The 19,693-nt window shown below is 34.2% G+C and overlaps 1 protein-coding gene across 11 annotated transcripts in view; it reads left to right on the top strand.

Moving 5' to 3' along the window:
- Positions 1-19,693, top strand: part of ABI3BP (ABI family member 3 binding protein) — a 265,382-nt gene that overhangs the window by 110,741 nt on the left and 134,948 nt on the right. For all 11 annotated transcript variants that reach the window (XM_031959587.1, XM_031959589.1, XM_031959590.1 and 8 more), the window contains exons 3-5: positions 2,162-2,230; positions 8,687-8,819; positions 18,744-18,925. In XM_031959587.1, the coding sequence (XP_031815447.1) occupies positions 2,162-2,230; positions 8,687-8,819; positions 18,744-18,925 (384 nt within the window). The remainder of the gene's footprint in view (positions 1-2,161; positions 2,231-8,686; positions 8,820-18,743; positions 18,926-19,693) is intronic.

Raw genomic sequence — 19,693 nt, 5'->3', positions numbered from 1 at the left:
GCATTATAATTTTACAGATGGGAAAACTGAGGCAGGAGTTGCGACATACCTAGCTTTATACTAGGAAGTATTTAAAAATAGAGTGGAATTCAAGTCTTCCTGAATCCTGGTCCAGAATTCTATCCACTGTACCATCTAGCTCCTTTTTTGTTGTTCACTTTTATGGTCATGTCTGACTCTTTATGAACCCTTTTGGGATTTTCTTGGTACCAACCCTGGAGTGGTTGGCCATTTCCTTTTCCAGTTCATTTTACAGATGAGGAAACTGAGGCAAACAGAGTTAAGTAACTTTCCCAGGATCACACAACCAATAAGTGTCTAAAACTATATTTATATTTGAATGTGAGTCTGACTCCAGTCCTGGTCCTCTATCCACTATGTTATCCAACTGCCTGATCTAGCTACTAGCAACTATCATATTAATTCATTCATCTTCAAGCATTTCTGAAACACCTATTATATAACTATATTATATATAACAGGTGATATGATATATATATATATATATATAGTAATATAATAGGTATTAAGGATAAAGATGGAAAAAAAAACAAAGAATTCCCTGACCTCAAAAAGCTTACATTCTATCGGAACATAAATTTAAAGTTGGGAGATCCATTTGGTTTATTACACAGATAAAGAAACTCAGGCCAGGGAGATTAAATGTCTTGCTCATGACTTTTTGACTCAACACCCACTTTGTACAAGGCACAGCTCTTGAATATTGACTCCTTTCTTGTATGGTTGACCTGTTTGTTGAGCTTTTTCCATTTTCTAATATGTAAACATTTGCCACTGCAACACAACAAAACATTTATTGTCCACATTGTGATCAAGAAGTTAGAAAATGATTAAAATTCCAATGGACATCATGGGTCTCAAAGTCAGAGAAGAAATTTGTAAATTGTTTTGGTCTTTGTTAAGGTTCATGAGTCAGTCAAACTGATTGTTTTTTAAATTGTATTAGATATTCTTAACATATACAGTAGGAGAGAGAGATAGAAAGAGAGAGACAGAAAGAGAGAGAGAGAGAAAGAGAGAGAGAGAGAGAGAGAGAGAGAGAGAGAAAGAGAAAGAGAGAGAGAGAGAGTGAGTAACCAAGCACTATCCAGAAAACAAAACAAACAAAAAAAGTAAGACTAAACATAACTTTGCTAGGCTTAATGGTTATCATTTTCGTATGCTAACAATTCCTAGTGAAGATTATATAAACCAACCATTTTATTAAGAACAGACTTTTCAATTGAGACCATCTACTAATTTACTAATTAATAGCATGTGAGCCAGTTGATGGATTTCAAATGAGATGTTTTTAGGATCTAGACTGGAAATATCATAAAGTCAGAAATTTTTTAAAATGAGAGAGAACCTAAGGGCACTTATTTTGCCCTTCTATCATTTCAGAGGTAAGAAAGCTAAGAGCCATAAAAGTGAACTGTCCTGCCCAAAAATGCTAACAGGGAACTTTGATTCTAATCCAACTCTCCCAGCCTCCAATCCATTTTTTTTTGTTTTGTTTTTCTCCATTGGATGAGTGTGCATTTAAGCTTTATTTATAAGAATTTTATTTTCAAGAAAAATAACATTCATGATTTAAAAATTCTGTAGGAGTTAATCTTACATACTGTAAAAGTGTGGATTAATTGAGACTGGAATAACCATCTAATTATGAATATTCATAATCACTGTGATGAAAAGGAAAGATACCAGATTGTTCAACACATGAAATCCATGTGTGTTTTGTATGAATGTTTTCTTTCCTTTTTTTCTAACACATCAAGCATTCCCCACAGTGTGGGATGTTGAATGAAGGTGACAAACCAGAATGCTGCTGAGGACTGTCATCTTCAGTGACTCAGTTGTTTAATCATCTTTCTTTCATAAAGGGAAAATGTGCACAAGATACCAATACAAAATCTATGTCAATCAGTATCTCTCTTTTTTGGTTGTTTCATTTACTATATCATTTGTTTTCAATGTCTGGTTTTAGTTTCAATATCAAAAAAATCTAGTAAACAAGTGGCACAAGAAACACCCTCTTTTTACCATGTTTTACTTTGGTAAATATGATTGGCAATGGAAGAGATTTTGATTATTAGATATGAAATATCACTTATAAAGGTTTCTACTAATGAATGTTATTGGGTGTTTTTTTTTTCAGATGCAGAGCCTAAATATTTGATAGTTGTACGACCTGTACCTCCTCCAAGCCAAAAGAAAAAATGTTCAGGTATTGTAATATCCATAATTTTTGTTTAATCACAAGTCAAACCTTTTGTTTTGTTTAGAGTAGCATGCAGATGAGACCCTTTGATTACATATGATGTCATCTGATGGGGTTGTCAGGTGGAACAATGGATAGAGCCAAGGTCTAGAATCAGAAAGACTTAGTTCAAATCCAACCTTAGATCTTACTAGCTGGGTGACTTTGGGCAAGTTATTTAACCTCCATTTGCCTCGGTTTCCCTATCTGTAAAAAGTGGATAATAATAGGATCTACCCCCATAAGGTTCTTGTGAGGATCAAAGTAGATAATATCCATAAAATTTTAGCACAGACACATAATAAGCACAATATAAATTAGCTATAACTATCTTTATCATCATCAATCCTCATAAATATTCTGTAACAAGGGAATTCACATTTAGAGTGCTGTTGTTCCTATGTTGAAGGCTAATTTCATGCTAAATTGCCAAGAGTGAGTCAGGGAAGAATATTCGTTTTTGAAAAGTCCAAGCAGGCCATATTGTCTATGGAGTCTAAGCCATAAACGGAGAGGTTTGGGTTCTAGTAATTTTCTTCTATGCTTCCTGTATTGGTTTATATACATAGTTCTTTAAGTTATGTTAAGTACTTTGCATTTGTCATCTTACCTGATCCTAGAAAATGTAAATATTTTAATCAGCTTTATGTATTTTAAGTATATGACATTCCCATTAGACTTCAGAGTATCTTTGAAATCAATTCCCATTGTCTTGATTTTTAGGGACTAATTGGATTGATTGTTCATTCTTTCTCTGAGTGCACTCAGTTGAAATAATTGCCTAACTAAGCTCTGTTAGATTCTATCATATTAAAACAACTTTGAGTATGGTCTCAGTAATTAACTAAATCTGTTTTCTAAAGACCATTCTAACTAACAATGGAGAGGTTCATTACCAGGAGTCTAACTACTTTGTAATATATATATATATTGCACCATGGCAATCCATAAAGAGAAGAAAAATAAAAGATCATCCTTGATCTTGTGTACCCCCATACCACATCTATAATTATGGTATCCAAAGCAAACTTTAACTATGAGTATTTTAAATGTGAGAGCCTCATCCAGTGACCAAAAAGTAGACATTTTACAGGAGGTCCTGCACAGATCAACTTTAACATTCTTGCAATAAATAAAATCATAAGAAAGAAATTCAGACTAAGTAGAATGATAAATGACTGACAGGTACTCTTTTTTGAGAAAAGATAAGGAGAAAGCTTAACTATTAGAGGTTTAAAATTAGGGTTGAAGTTTTCAGTAGGTTGGAAATGGTTGGGGCTATAGACCTTGACAAAGATAAAGAAGTTGTTCAGTAACAAATATATAGGGCTACATCTTCAGATAACACCTCAAAATATCAGACTTTTTTTCTCTTTCTGGAAAATAGATAGGGGAATGATTGCTGATTTTGGTCTTATGGGAATTGGGACACAGGATACAAAAGAACATTTTTTTTGTTCCTAAAGTTTAGTGGGAAAAGACCAGAATATGTAGAATTGCCCCACTAATCTTTTGTCCCCCAAATGCAAAGACACACTGTTCCTTAGGGTAACTCACATGGTAGTACTGATACTTTTAGCAAGAAATAGTCCATCACAGTCAAATACTAGATCACCCTGTGTCTTCTTGAATACCTTCTTCTCTAAACAGCCTAAGAACAGGATAGAAATATATCCATATAAGCGGAAAGAAACCAAACCTTACTTATAGTTTCTTATCACTGCCCTTTACTGGTTTTGCACTATGTGACCTCCATCAATACAGTCTCCGTCAATGACTCATCTGGCATAGAAATGGCTCTGGGATCTGGAAAACTAATCACCAGAGCAAATACTCTGGTATAACCTAGCAACCTGGAAAGGCTTCAAATGTTGGTTTGGAAATACATGATGTCTGTGGTCTGAGGGCTCACATAGCTAAGTTGAGAAGCTTACCCTTAGTTTAGTTACCACATGATAAGTTTGTTGGCCATGGGAAGTCTGTCTGTCCAGTCATAGAGGGATTGCCATCTGCAAAGATAGGGGAATTTACAACATTAATAAATATTTTAAAAGTATTTATCACTATGTGCCAGACATTGTGCTGAGCAATTAATATTATTGATCAGTTATTAATTTGATATGCTATTATTCTATTCCATTAAATATATTCTTGATCCAATATATTTGATTCTTATGATACACTGGGAGGTATCATTACTATCCCCATTTTTCAAAAAGTTGAGGCAAATAAACGTTAAAAGATGTGTCTAGATTCACACAGCTAGTAAATGTCTGATATCAAATATGAACTCAATTCTTCCAGATTCTAGATCTGACACTCTATCCACTGTACCACCTAGGAGAGGAGTAGAGAAAGGGAAAGAAGGAAATGATAATAAACTTAGTATTCTATCAACTGGGAAAACTCCAATCTTTCTGCAGGATTCAATATGCTGCTGGTCCACATTTTCTGACTTCCTCTTTCCCTGTTCTACACATATTCAATGAATCATTTCCTCCTGTTATGCTATCTACTCAATCCCCCTCTGTCTACTAAACTATTCTCAAACTTCACTGACTTAAAAAATGGCAAGCATTTGATCAAACATTCTTTATCCACTCTCCTTCCTTCATTACCTGCAGGTCAATTTCTAACCCCTCTACAATCAAATTTACTACTCAAGCTTCCATCCCTTTAATGTACAAACTTGACTCAGGCTCAGTCCTTATGTTTTAGGTTCAGGGTTGGAGTAAAATGGGACACTAATAGTTTGCCCAGCCATAGTTTATTAACAAAAGGAGGCTTACCTAGTCATCATATATAAAAGATGCTGAAGGACTTAGCTTGGGAAGATAAGGCCCCCCTGTGTTCCACCAGAAAATAGATCTACTAAGGCAGACAAGTGGTGGTGACTTGGTCAATCTGAAGGGCTCCAACTCCACATGAGTGGGCCTTTTTATGCCCTTCAGTAACCCAGAAAGAAAACTAATATGGCTAGAGGCCACCAGTCAAGGAAGTCTGTAGCCTAGGTCTTAGCCCCAAAACAAGCAAAGAGTTGTGGAACCACTTTTTTTGCCTTTCATAGAAGGGAAGGTATGAGTGTGAAGAGTTGTAGAGGAGAAATCCTGGTGGTTATGATCCTCTCCAGCTTCACCTCCTCTCTTAAATAGGTCCAGAGGATAACTAGCATGTGTGTATCCTTCATCCTGTCCCATAACCTCGGATACACAGCATGTCTTCTTTTTGTTCAGTAACATAGCAACCTTAATCTCTAACAAATGCAAATGTCTTTGCGGATGGTCATAAAGGCTTGTACTGGGATGATGAAAATGGGAACTGGGAGAAGGGGGTGGATATGAGAGATACTGTGAAAACAGACTCAATAGACCTCACTAGCCAATTGGATCAGGGAGGAGAAGGAGAGGCAAGACTCAAAGATAACCCTGAAGTTTCAGTTCAACAAACATTTCTTAAGCATCTGCTATTTGTAAGACAAATACCAACATGAAGTCATGACCTCTGTTTTAAATGAACTACTAAAATAAAGGAGATAAGACAAGGATAAAAATAAATACAATTTAGAATGTGTGATGTACATAATGAAAGTCTAAGAATATGCTGTGAAAGCTCAGAAGGAGGAAAAATTATTGCCTCTTAAAGAAGGGTAGGAGAGGGTCAAGAGAGTTTGGAGAGAGATCAGAGAAGGCCCCACGTAGGATTTCTTGAGAATTGCTAAATTATATGGATCAACACCAAAAGTTTCATGGAATACCCAAAAAAAAGGAAAAGAAGAAGAAATGAGATTATAAGATGAGCAAACGCTGAACCATTTGCGTCTCCAAATTTTCTTAAATTTAATGTTACTTTTTCATTATCTAGTAAACTTCCCCTCTTCTCCACACCCCAGTGGAAATTATTTATACCAAAATATCTTATGTAATTTCCAGTCTCTGATGTTTCTCATTGAACAAATACCCCTCAATTTTTTTTTATCTAAAATGAATAAACATCTTGAGAATAATTTTTTTTAAAATCTTGGGCTCATGAGAGTTATATTTTAGTCACAAAAAGTTCATCTATATAACACTTCTAAATATAACATCCCTAGCAGTTATTTTCTTCTTTGGTCTTAGGATAAGATAACACAGGCCCTGTCTACAATAAATATTCAAACAAAAATTCTCTTGAAAATCAGACAATTTACTGAATAAAAAGGAAAAGAAAATAGGTACATTTTATTCTAGTTTAGTTGCCTGATCCCTAGTTTTCATGTTGTAGAATTAGAAAAAAATTAGAAATGGAAATGACTTTAGTTGTAATCTAATTCAACTTTATCATATTATAGATGAGTAAATTAAGAGTTTTTGAAGCAAAGGGACCTACTAAAGTTTACACACATAGTAACAATGGTCAAGATCCAAATCCACAAGCCCCTGAGCTCCAATTATAATGTTCTATTACTGTCTAAAACGTATTGCCTTTTTTTTAAATTGGTTTAATGTATTCTAGATCCAGGATACCTAGGATATGTGTATACACATCTACATATGTATATATATATATATTTATGCACACATATGTAGAGAGATATAGCAAATATGCATATATAAATATTATATATACATTGATATATTTGTATAGGTATACTACAGTGAGTAAAAGATAAAATGACTGAGGAAATAAAGATTCAAGCTTCCAGGCATATCAATTTATTAAGCAATGCATGCCAGCTTTCCAAGTTAGGAGGGGAAGAGTAAAACAGTTACAATTTTCTGAAATCAGAAAAAGAGGTGTCCCACTTTCTCCAAGTGTTTGTAAACAAAGGAATATGGAAGGGATAACTGATTGGGCAATACATTATAGGACCAATTTTCAGATAAGACTGATGAGTTGCTTTGGATGTTCAATTGTAAGAAAGCTCTGTGCATCAGTCTTTGGATATGGCCTCATTTCTGGTTATCATCACTCAGGTCCTTAGTTAAAAGTCTCTAGGCAGCAGGTAGAGATGGTCTAGACACACAGACAATGCAGCAAAATCCTCTCACATTTGGACAATGTTTTCTTACAAGACAGAATTTGGACTACATTCATATTGAAATGGAAAGGGAACTTACTTAGCTCCGGAATTGAGTTACAATATGGAGTCGATGTAATTTCCTCAATTCTCACTGCCACTGCTGTTCTAATTTCTTCAATGTATATTTGTGTATGTGTGTGTGTGTGCTTGCATGCATGCATGTGCATACCTGTATCAATGTTTTGTTTTTATGTCTCAGAAGCAATTCTCATCTTTCTCACTATCTTCCCATTCTCATGTGGTTCTTATAAATTCAAATCAGTACTTATCCAGTGAAGATTTTAAAGAACTTTTTAAACAGTGTATTATACTACTCTTTAAGATGAGAAAACCTAGCTTCATTATCATTACAAAAAAGTTTCTTTCTATCCAATCCCTATTACTAATGAAAAAGACATCACATTAAAAGAATCCTTTAACATCTATAGAGTTCTCTCCTCACAACAACCTTTCAGTGTTAGGCAATTATCAGTATACCCATTTCGAATTTAAAGAAATAACTCAGAGCAGTGACTTCTCTAATGTCTCATGATTCATGAATGTGAAGAGAGAAGATTTCAACCTAGATTTCTCCTGACTCATACCTTTTTTTATTGTAGCCTGCCACCCTTTGATGATGATGATGATGATGATGATGATGATGATAAAGATCTCTCTGTTTGGAAAGATTTAATTTCTTTTTTATAGATTTTATCTAGAGAAAAACTAGAGCACTACATTATTCAAAAAATAGGCTTTGCATTTTGTTATTCAACTCACAGTACATAATTGTTATAATTTTTTAGTAAGAGGGATTGTTCCAATTTAGACATCTAGATAAAGAAGATAAATAATGGAGACAAGAAGATAGTGTCTCTTCATAGACATCAACTTGGACTTATTAACAGTCACAGGAGAGTAATATTGTTGGTCTTCTTTCTGTCTGTACTTGAAACTAAATCATGATATTGTTTTTCTGTGATTTTTACTAAGGCATATTTTAATGCCAAGTAAATTTAACAAAGCCAAATAGTTCAAGAACAAAAAATTATTAAGAAATATATAATATATGTGTACATATTATATGTCTTTATGCAAATATATATCAATGTAATATGTTGTACTACATATGTAGTATATGTATTACACACACATATGTGTATGTTACATGTAAACCTTTTAACTAACAAGAGTTCAAAATCTTCAGGTGAGATTCTAATTCACTTTTAAATAAAGAGGAAGCCCCACTGAATAAAAAAAAATAGGAAAATGAAGAATTTGGAAGTGTTTAACCTATATTATCTTTGGAAATCACTTGATTCTCTTTACTCAAAATGTAGAAATACCAAGTATCATCAAAATTAATCTGTGTGTTACTTTCACAGGTAAATCTCGTACTCGGCAACCTCTCCAAATGGTAGTAGGCACTTTGTCACCAAGCTCAGTCTTTCTATCTTGGGGTTTTCTCATCAACCCGCAATATGATTGGACCTTACCAAGTCAGTGTCCTAATGACAGGTAATTTACCAAAACTCAGTTTCCTTATACAAAAATAAACATGTAGTTTTAATGAAGTAACAAACATTTATTAAGAGCTTACAATGTACTTGTTGCTGGAATCATAAAGACAAAAATGGAGCAGTCCCTGACCTCAAGATACTTACAGTGTATCAGAGGAGAGAACATTTAGCATATAAGTAGATACAAAATGTACAACATATGTGTGTGTGTGTGTGTGTGTGTGTGTATACACACACACACACACACACACACACACACATAAATAAAGATTTGAAAAGGTGTAGGGGAAAACAAAATGCATTCTAGATATAGGGGACAAGCTATACAAAGTCATAGGAAAAAAAGACACAAAGTCAAGTGTGAGGAACATCAAAAAGAACAGTTAGACTGAAATGTAAAGTGAACAAATAATAAGCCTGGATAAATGAGTTAGAACCATACTGGAAAGAGCTTTGAATATCAGAGAAATTGATACTTGATCCTAAATATGAGAGGGAGCTACTGAAGTTTATTGGGGAAGGGAGCAACGTGGTCAGATATGCATTTAAGGGGTATAATTTTAGCAGTTGTATGGAAGATAGCTTGGTAAGAGGAGAAACAAGGTAAGGAGTTCATTTATATCTCAAACATGTTGTCTACAGATCACATGCCATGCCCAACACTCCCAATTTTGATCTGACATATTAAAATGTAACTAGAAAATATTTCACAAGATAAATAAAAATACAATAAAATATAAATAATATCAATGTGATTTTCTAAGTTAATATGCTGTCCACAGGGGTCTTTAAGTGAAGTTTAGTAGCCCCCATTTCTGTTTGAATTTGATTTCACTGATTAGAAGGCTATTGCAATAGACAAGAGGTAAAGAGGTAGCAGCTATGAGTAGAAAGGAGGGTAAGGATGTGAAAGAGTTTTGTGTCAAGAATTGACAAGATGACAATTGATTGGATTTAGTGGATGAAAGACAGTATAAAGCTATGGCTGATTCTAAAGTTGTGAATCTGGATGACTATAAGGAGCTATGATCCAATGAAATATAAACATTTGGAATATTTTGGGGAAAATATAATGAATTGTTTTGACCATGCTGAGGATTGGTTGACTATGGGACAGCTACTTCAAAAAATGTAAAGAGTGGATATAGTTACTTTAAAAAAGTTTATCTTTACACAACAGATAGTTATGGAGTGCCTCCATTGTGTGAGGAATTTTGCTAGGTATTAGATATATAAAAACATACAAAAAATAGTATCTAAATTTTGAATCATTATTTATATGAATAGATTTGAATATGGAAACTTGTCACTTTTTGTTTCAATTTTGTTTAAATTCCTAGTTTCAAATATCTAAATAGATTGTATAATGCTTTGAAACCTAATGGTTCAGAAGTTTGAATCCTGATAAACATACCAAAATTTTGTCCCATTACCTCAAAATTCTTCTAGTAGGTATGAATTCGGTCCTAAGGTTTTAGTTTTTGAAATTTGATTTTGATTTCTTTTGACAATATTTGTCTTTGCCTGTAAAAAAAAAAAAGAGGACTCTGGAAAATATTTTTCTATGGTCTCAAATATCAGTATTCTCTCATAAGTGCATTTTGATTATGGAGATGAATCAGGAAAAAAAATGAAGATCAAATTTCCTTGAAAGTATTCATAATTCTGAATAGTGAAGTGTTTGGCAAAAGAAGATGACACTTTTACCAAACCCAAATTCACTTTAACAAAATATTTCTCCAACATTTGACAGACTCTGAAGCATCCCTCTTTCACCCATAACCAAGCAAGGCTGTATGCCCTGGAAAAAAGACATTCTCCTTGTCATTATAGGTCAAAATGGTTTGTGTCTGAATACCAATGCTATGAAAACAAATAGTTGTGTTAGTTTAAAATTTTATTTCAGTCTTTCAACCTCTCTTATGAGTTAAAACCAGAAAGAATATAGAAATTTGAAATGTTCTCAATAAGGGTAAAGTTGGTGTAAGATATGCATAATGGTTTTGCCATTTTTTTTTTGGTATTGCTAGCATTTAACACAGCGCCTGACATATAATAGGTGGTTATTAAACGTTTATCTGACTGAAAATATTCATTGATTTACTCAGTTTTACTGTATCAGTCAGTCAATCTCAAAAATTACTCTTTTCCCCTGATCAGACACTCCACAATTCCTATTAGCACAATTTTCATAGCCCGAGTGGGATTTTATCCAATTTTTCACTTTCCAGTCCTTTTTTTAATATTTTCTCAATATTTTTCACACAAAGGACCTCTCTTGTGAATAAATATTTATTGATAGAAATATGCTTCAAATTATCTTATAGCATAAAGAAATATTGGGTATAGAATGGGATAAAAAGTAAATAACTGAATCTTGTAATCTGTCTTAAACTAATACATGAAAACTATTATAGAATTATTTAATAGGAGTATATATTGCATGATGTGCAAATTCTTAGGTGAGTGTACCTAATGAAAAACCTAATTATGGCTATGCCAGCAATTGTTACCTTGAGCACATTAGTCGACCATTTTGTTTCTTTACTCTTTTATGAATATAATGGAATTAATCATATGGAGTAACAGAAAATTTTACTAGATAAGAATAAAATCTTATATGTAGGATATTCCCAAAATTGCCAAAGTTTAATGTAATATTAAGCTGTTAAAGATTTTGAGACACTATTTAGCATTTTTAAGTTTAGCAACTGTTTTCCGTATAATTACCCTCTTTGATTTAGTTATAGAACCAGTATGCCATTTTACAAATGAAGAAATGGAAACTTTAAGAAGGTGATTTTCTCCCTAATTACACATCACAACTAACAATTGTCATATCTAAGATTCAAATCTAGGCCTCCAGACCCCAAATCCAACATGTTTTTTTCCACTACGTCAACTTACTTCTGCAGGTTTTGACATGATTTTAGCATTATCTTTCCATCCTTGAATCCTCTATAGTCCTCTGTACTTTTTTCTGTATTTATCTTTCCAATATTATAGTTACTGTGAATGAGTCAATTGGATTGTGGTTTGATGGATGCAGCACCAGACTCAGAAGCAGAAAGACCTGTGTTTGAATCTTGCCTCAGATACTCTAACTATGATCTGGACCTCAGTTTCTTTATCTCTAAAATAAAATAAAATAATTGAACAAGAATCTCCTTTGAGATCCCATGTATGATCTATGTTTTATCTTCTTATTAGATTGTAGACCTAGATGATTCATTTCCCTTCTTAATTGTAGGATATAAAAACCACTATATTTGTTAGCATTTCCATCAAAGAATTGGTACCAGAATGGAAAGGATGAAATTCAAAATCAGTTATCCCATTTGTTGAAAGTCATTTCAATAATTCCATTCAATAAGTCTCTATCAAGTGCCTACTATATGCTAGGCCCTGTGCTAATTGTTGGACTTTTAAATAAAAAAGGCAGTCTTTAAAAAAAAATTTTTAAGGCAGTCTTTGCCCACAAGGAGCTTACAACCTAATGGGGGAACAACACACAAAAGGAAACTGGAGAATGGAAGAAACACCAGAAGATGGTACATGTAAGCATTATGTTACTTGGAGTTCAAACAAAGCAAGCTGCAGATGGAAAGCAGAAAGTTGTTGGGAGAATCTAGATCCCTCCTATACAGGACTGCTTTAGGAGTAATTTAGTACTTTATCCTCCAGTCCTCCAGTCAAAAGGGAGAGAAGGCTGAGGGATTTGGGAAGATATTGTGTAACCAAAGCCAAGGTAATGGTTGAATCATGAAATTTCAGGTGATCCACCTATCTGGTAGGGCATGATGTTCCTTAGCGTTCAAACCAAGCAGAGCTTCATATGGATAATGGGGAAAATCTCCCACAAATATTTTGTTGCGGGGTGGGAAACAGAAAATTAGAAATTAGTGACTGAAACAAAGGTTCTTGAATCATTTGGAAGTTCCATTAATCATTGGTTTCTTCTCCCTGGCTAGTAAAGATATTCAAGTGGGCATTTCCTCCATGGTTTGGACCCTTGTATTGTTCTGAGAAAAAAATGAGTATCAAAAAGATTTACAAATACTATAGACATTAAACCAAACAAACAAACCCATCAAAATAGTAAATAAGTGTAATTAGAAGCAGGCTTGGGGGGGCTAGATTCTTCCCTCAGATATGCCTGCAGTTACTTTTTTAGAATTTAGCCCAACACAGTAGATTTATATAAGCAAATAGTAGCTCAAGGGGGGGGATTATTCTTTCTTGGGTATTGAAAGTTGAGTACAGCTAAAGCTCTCCTAAAGGAATACAATCTTCCACAACTATCCAAATCTGAATGCCTTTGGCATGCTTCTGGAACACCAAATTTTATAGTTATAATCTCATAAATTCTAGTTCTGGCACAGTTTGCAAGGAAAACAAATACTTTACCATAGTAGGTTCATGCAAACCTACACAAATGAAAAGATTTTGCTGGATAGCTGTTTCTTTTTTTTCTTTTAATTTCTGACCTCAAATTTTCCATATCAAAGCAATCATTTCTTCAGCACCTCCTTTAACAAGTTTCCACTGACAGAAGTGCTATTTGTTTTCCATTGGCTTAGAAACTGAAAACTGAGGATCATTTTTCTTGCTGGGTTGTGAACATTTGTGTTACTATTTGCACCATTCTGAACCAGGACTGCAATTTTCAGTTTTTCAATTCTCTTCATGATAAACATCAATGGGTGAACATATTTAACTTATACTTCACATTTTTTAATGGATTGTGAATGAAGGAATATACAAATTAGGACTTAGAATGTGTAGAAGAAACCTTTATGAGCTATCCCAAACAAAAAGTAACGTGTTTTGTTAATCAAAATCTATTGTTGTTTTAGTCATTTCTTTTTGGTTGTGTCTGACTTTTTATTACCCCCATTTGGGATTTTCTTGGCAAAAGTTCTAAAGCGGTTTGCCATTGCCTTCTCCAGCTTATTTTACAGATGACAGAACTGAGAAAAACAGAATTAAGTGACTTGTTCAGTGTTATACACCTAGAAAGTATCTGAAGTGAGATTTGAAATCAGGAAGATGAGTCTTCCCAACTCCAAGTTCAACATTTTATCCACTGTGCCACTTTGATCCTGAAAAACTCAATATATCCTTCTTCCCTACCTAAATTTATCAGTCTATTTATCAAGACTTTTCATAATTATATCTAACTGTATCCAATTCTTTCTTTACTATTCCCCAACACACACACACACACACACACACACACACACACACACACACACACTTCCCTGTAGTCAAGATCTAATTACTGTTATATTTACATATACTAATAAGTAGTACTTGTTTGTGAATAATTAATATTTATCTGAGTTTTTACTTTCTGCACACTTTGTTCCAACTTATCCTTTTCCCTTGCATTTTCTTCTGGGATTCACATTTCTAGAAAAATGTTTAGGCCCTCATCATCTATTGATTAAAGTACTGCAATGGCATTGTAATACATCTCCCTGCCTCTCTTCTCTCTTCTCTCCTAATCCAGCCTTCAATCAATCAAGAAGCATTAACAAGGTCTCCAGTATGTTTTAGATATTGCAATAAAGACCAGAAACAAAAACTTAAAGTAAAACAGTCACTGTCCTCAAAGACCTTGTATTTTAATGGAGAGCAGGTGTATATATGTAGAGACATATATGATCAACACATATGTTTTTTATGTACACATACATCATTTTCTATACATATGTAGGCATAGGCAAGATACATGTAAAATAGATGAAAGCAACCACAAAGATGAAGACATTAGGACCTAAGAAGATGAGGGAAAACCTCCTCAAGAAGCCATTGCTTGAATTCAATTTTGAAAGAAAGCTAAGATTCCAAGAAGTAGAGTACAAGGATAATCAGTGAAAAGTCACAGAGATGGAGTGTCCTGTATAAGGAGAAACAAAAGTGTGGTTAGATTGTTTATGAAGAAGAGTAATATGTAAAAAAAATATGAGAAAAAAACCATAGGATTTGTAGAGTTTTAATTGTCAGATAAAAGTTTATACTTTATCCTAGAAGTACAGAGTGTAATAGAATTATAGATTGTCAATGGTGGCAGCCGTGTGTGAGGAGAGAAGGGTGACATGATTTCCTTCATCTAAGGGAAATCTTTGGCAATTGTGTGGAGGATGGATTGAAGTTGGAGAGAAATGATACAGGGAGATCAAATAGTCCTAGTAAGAGGCAACAAATGCCAATGAGGAGTGGGGTGGTGGCTATGTCAGTGGATATAGAATTTGTTATTCCAAACAATATTTGGAAACTTATTATATATATGGATTGAGTAATAATTAGGAATTGAGGATGATATTGAAGTGATAGAAGGATGACCTCACCAATAAATGGAGGGATTTGGAAGAAGAGGCATGAGTTTTGGTGGAAAGATAATGAGTTTTTTTGTTCATACTGGGTTTGAGATGTGTGTGCGACATCTGGTTCAAAACGTCCACCAGGAAGATGATACTGAAGGACTGGAGCATGAGAGAGAAAAAGGGATTGTTGATTTAGAACTTATCTGCAAACAAAAAAGAAACAAAAACATGGGTGCTAATGAAGTCACCAAAAGAGAGAATAGCAATAAAAGAGAAGAGAATTCAGTAAAGAACCTTGGGCAGTAACTGATCATTATTTGAAGGAAAATCTAGTAAAGAAGAAGGAAAAAGAATAAGAGAATAAATATTTATTAATCATTTACTATGTACCAGGCACTGGTAAGAGATTTACAAATATTATCTCATTTGAAGGAGAGGTGAGAGAAATAAGAAAATCAAAAGCAGTTATTAAGAAAACCCTGAGAGGATAGAGTATTCTGAAAGAAAGGATTGTCAATGCTATTATATATTGTAAAGAGGTTAAGAAATATGAGAAGTGAGAGGAGGCCATCATTTGACAATTAAGATATCACTGGTAACTTTGAAGGGAATGTGTTCAATTGAGTGACAAGGTTGCAAAACAGATTGCAGGTGGTTTTAAGAGAATGAGAGAAGCAGATAGGAGAGAAAATGGAAGCATTTAGTACAGAAGGCTTTTTCAAGAAGTTTAGTTGAAGAAGAGAGGAGAGATATATGATGATAGCTAACTAGGATAAGATCTAGTGAGAAGCTTGGTTTTTTTTTTTGCTTGCTTTTGTTTTTCTTTTTCTTTTTAAAGATGGAGGAAACAGGCATTTTTAGGTAGAAGAAAATGAATAGTATATATGGAAAGTATAAAGATGAGGGAAAATGATAGTAGGTTCAATTTTCAGTAAAAGCAGATTGACATGCCTACTCTGCATCTGGATTCACCACAACTGCCAAACCAACAGCCTCTTGGTCTTAGCTATTTGAATTCCTTCAAGAATTATTTTTCTTTCAGAACCATTACTCCAAACTCAATCAGAGAGCTATGTAGATTTTCTAAAGACATCACTAAGTGCTAACAAATAATAAACACAATAAAACTTTGTCATCTATGGCAATATTTTGTGACTATATCAGTTGAGTTTAGGTGGGAATAGAAGCAGGGACCAAATCCCTATTCTCCTCCCATACTTCATTCAACTCTGTTCAACAACACATATGTAAGAGCAAAAGATATTGATATTGGAAGTAATACAGGCCTAGAGCTTGACAAAATGTGATTGGCTAAGGGACAATGAAGCAAAAGATCCAAGAGTAGAGGATAGCATGGAATTGAGCTGCCCCATTGCAGGATCAAGGTTGTAAAAGTAGAGAGTATGATCAGGAGTGGTGATGCTCCAAGAAAATGCTTAATAGTGGAGTAATTAGAGATCACAAACTTTATAGGTTTGGAAGCAATATAGCATAGAGAAATATGGAATTGTGGTGATTACAATCAGATAAATGAATTTCAAATTAGTAGAAAATGGAAATGGCATAACTGAATGTAATAGCAAGATCAAGGATATAACCATCCCTGTGTTTAGCTGAGATAGAGTAGAGGAGTGGGTCATGAGAATTGTCAGTTAAGGAACTGGAAGTTTGGAGTTCTTGGGGAAACACCAACATATATATTGAAGTCCCCTAGTAGGAACCCAGGGATTGGGTTGAAAACATATCCAGGCACTAGGTAGGTATTAGTTGCCCACCAAGACAGCTGGATGGCACAGTGAACACAGTGCTAGACTTGGAGTCAGGAGGACTGATCTTCCCTAATTCAAATTTAGCCTCAAATACTTCCTGAGCAAGTCATTTAATCCCATTTTCTTCAGTTTCCTCATCTGTGATATGAGCTAGAGAAAGAAATGGCAAACCATTCTACTATCTTTGCCAAGAAAGCTCCACCTGGGGTCATGAAGAGTCAAACAGCCACTGAACTCTAGATAATACCTTGATGGGGGATGAGGAGGGGAAGGGGAGAAATATGATAAATTTGGTTAAAGTGAAATTCAATGGAAGATTTATTGCTAAGTGATAGTGATAAGAGTTTGGAAACAGCAATAGAAGACACATTTCTGTTATGGGCCAGAACTCTGAACTTGAAACAAAGGATTCTTATAAGGTACTAAGTCAGTGAAATTGAGAGAGACAATAGTTATCTAATTTAGCATGGTTCAGTACGATTGATTTAATCCTACAAGGAGATGTTATAGGCCAGAACTTGAAACAAGGTACTAAGTGAAATTGAGGAGACAGTGGTTAAATCTAGTTTAGCATTGATTTAATACTACACCAAATAATGGTTTCCTAGTGATATAATGATTGGTTTGTACTCGGTGTAGAACATATAAGGAGAAGCTCTCAAGGCCAGAAAAGACAAGTGCACTAGAAGGCTTGGAGGCTGAGACAGATTCATTCCATCATCCACCTTTGTGGTGGCTACAGGGGAAAGCACAAACCTTTGCATTCGGAGAGATTCCGAGGGCAGAGAAGGAGGCAGGAGCTCAAGCTCTAGGAATCAAGGAGAGAGATAGGCCTCTAAGAAAACTAGCTAAGCCCCAAGTGAAGGAGATAGGACTTTGAAGGAGACAATAAAGGATTTGGACTTTAACCCCTGGCTACTTGTGTGGTGATTACTGAACTGAAATGAAGGCTGCTTCCAGAGACTCTAAGAAAACCTCAACAGAGAACATTACATTTTAGAGAGAATATTACATATTTCAGTCAAACTATCTTACTTGCTCTTTCCCATATTGATCATTCTATCTTCTTTCTCCCTGCTTTTAAAGTCTCTGCCCCTGGGTCCTAGAATGCACTTACCACCACTACCCCTCCATATCATAAAATCCTTAGTTTCTTCAAATGTCAGTTTAAATACCACCTCTAAAATAAATCTACTGTGATTCCCCAACCCAATTTGCTATTTACTGAAGTTCCTGAAAAAATCCAATTTTGTATTTATTTTATATTATATTTCTATGTAAATTTTGTTTCTGCTAATAGAATGTAAACTTTTTGAAGGCTGGGACTTAAATGACTTTTGAATTCAGTAATTCAATGATATTATATATTATCTATTATATTTTATCTTGTCAGATGCTATTCATATTTCTAACCTGTCAAAATCTTGTTGAATACTGAAGCTGTAGTACAACATGTATGACCTAGGGCACTCAAGACCATTTCTATAAGGCTTTCCTCATGGGTGGAGAATGATTACTTGCCCTGGGGAGAGGTTGGAACCTAATGTGCTCTTTGGAAGGTGGAAGCCAGAAGTAAAATTTCCCATCTCCAAAACTTCTGCCAACTTCACCCAAATCATGAAACACAAAGTAATCATTTTCTACCAATGAGGATTATGCAAATGGACTTGAATACTAGATAACATGTATTAACTTCTTCAGTTTAGTATCCTCTGCAAGCAAAACCAATGCTTTTATTTACCCTGTATCATAAAGGCAGAACTAACACTGTGTGTCAAGTATTTGGTGGTAAGACATAATGTTATCACTGTTATTATTCAACAGATTATATACAGTTCGCTATCGGGAAAAAGACAAAGAAAAAAAATGGATTTTCCAAATATGCCCAGCCACTGAAACAGTAGTTGAGAATCTGAAGCCAAATACTATTTATGAATTTGGAGTGAAAGATAATTTAGAAGGTGGACTCTGGAGCAGGATTTTTAATCACAAGACTGTTGTAGGAAGTAAGTCCTTGGCACTGCTTTTTTAAAAAAAAAAAATCCTCTTTCAGGCACTTTTAATTACAAAATACAAAATAGCATGCATTGAATTTTATAAATTCAATGTCTTACAAATGGTACATTAGGATATTTTATGAAATGTATTTTCCCTTGAGTTAGGGCATTATGTTCTCCCATAAATGTACACAGACCAACATGCTGGAGGGGTCTTCTTCACTTTATGTAGGTACCAATGGGTTGCATTGTTATTCATCAATTGACATTGTCACTATATTACTAGCCCATCCTTTTTTCCAGGCATATATCTAATAACATCATTCATATGGATAGATATAATTAATGAAATTATGCCTTGATTATATGAGAATATTAATGCAAATTTTCAGAATATTCACTCCCTTCCAATTCAAAGAATTATACTCACAAATGTCACTTTCCTCAGATCTATATTTTTCATTGCCATGATTATGTTAAGGTTTTGAATATTCTTTTAATAGAATTCTCTCATATTTGCATTTAATTTTCAAAATAAACACAAAGTGGTGAATCTGTAATGTACCACAAGAATAAACTTTTTTTAAGGTCTGAGACTTTTGATAATTATCATGGAGGAATGACTGTCCAAGTCTTTACTTAGATACGTAAAGACAATAAGAGACCAACTCATGTCATTATCAATATGAGACAGAATGAATAAGGTATTACCTTTTGGGATAGCAATTCCATTGACATGGGAGATAATGTCCTATCATATAGCTCTTTGGTGCACTT

This window comes from Sarcophilus harrisii, chromosome 3 (genome assembly GCF_902635505.1).
Source record: "Sarcophilus harrisii chromosome 3, mSarHar1.11, whole genome shotgun sequence".
NCBI classification, from domain to species: domain Eukaryota; kingdom Metazoa; phylum Chordata; class Mammalia; order Dasyuromorphia; family Dasyuridae; genus Sarcophilus; species Sarcophilus harrisii.
This window is presented reverse-complemented; position numbering and strand designations above follow the sequence as displayed.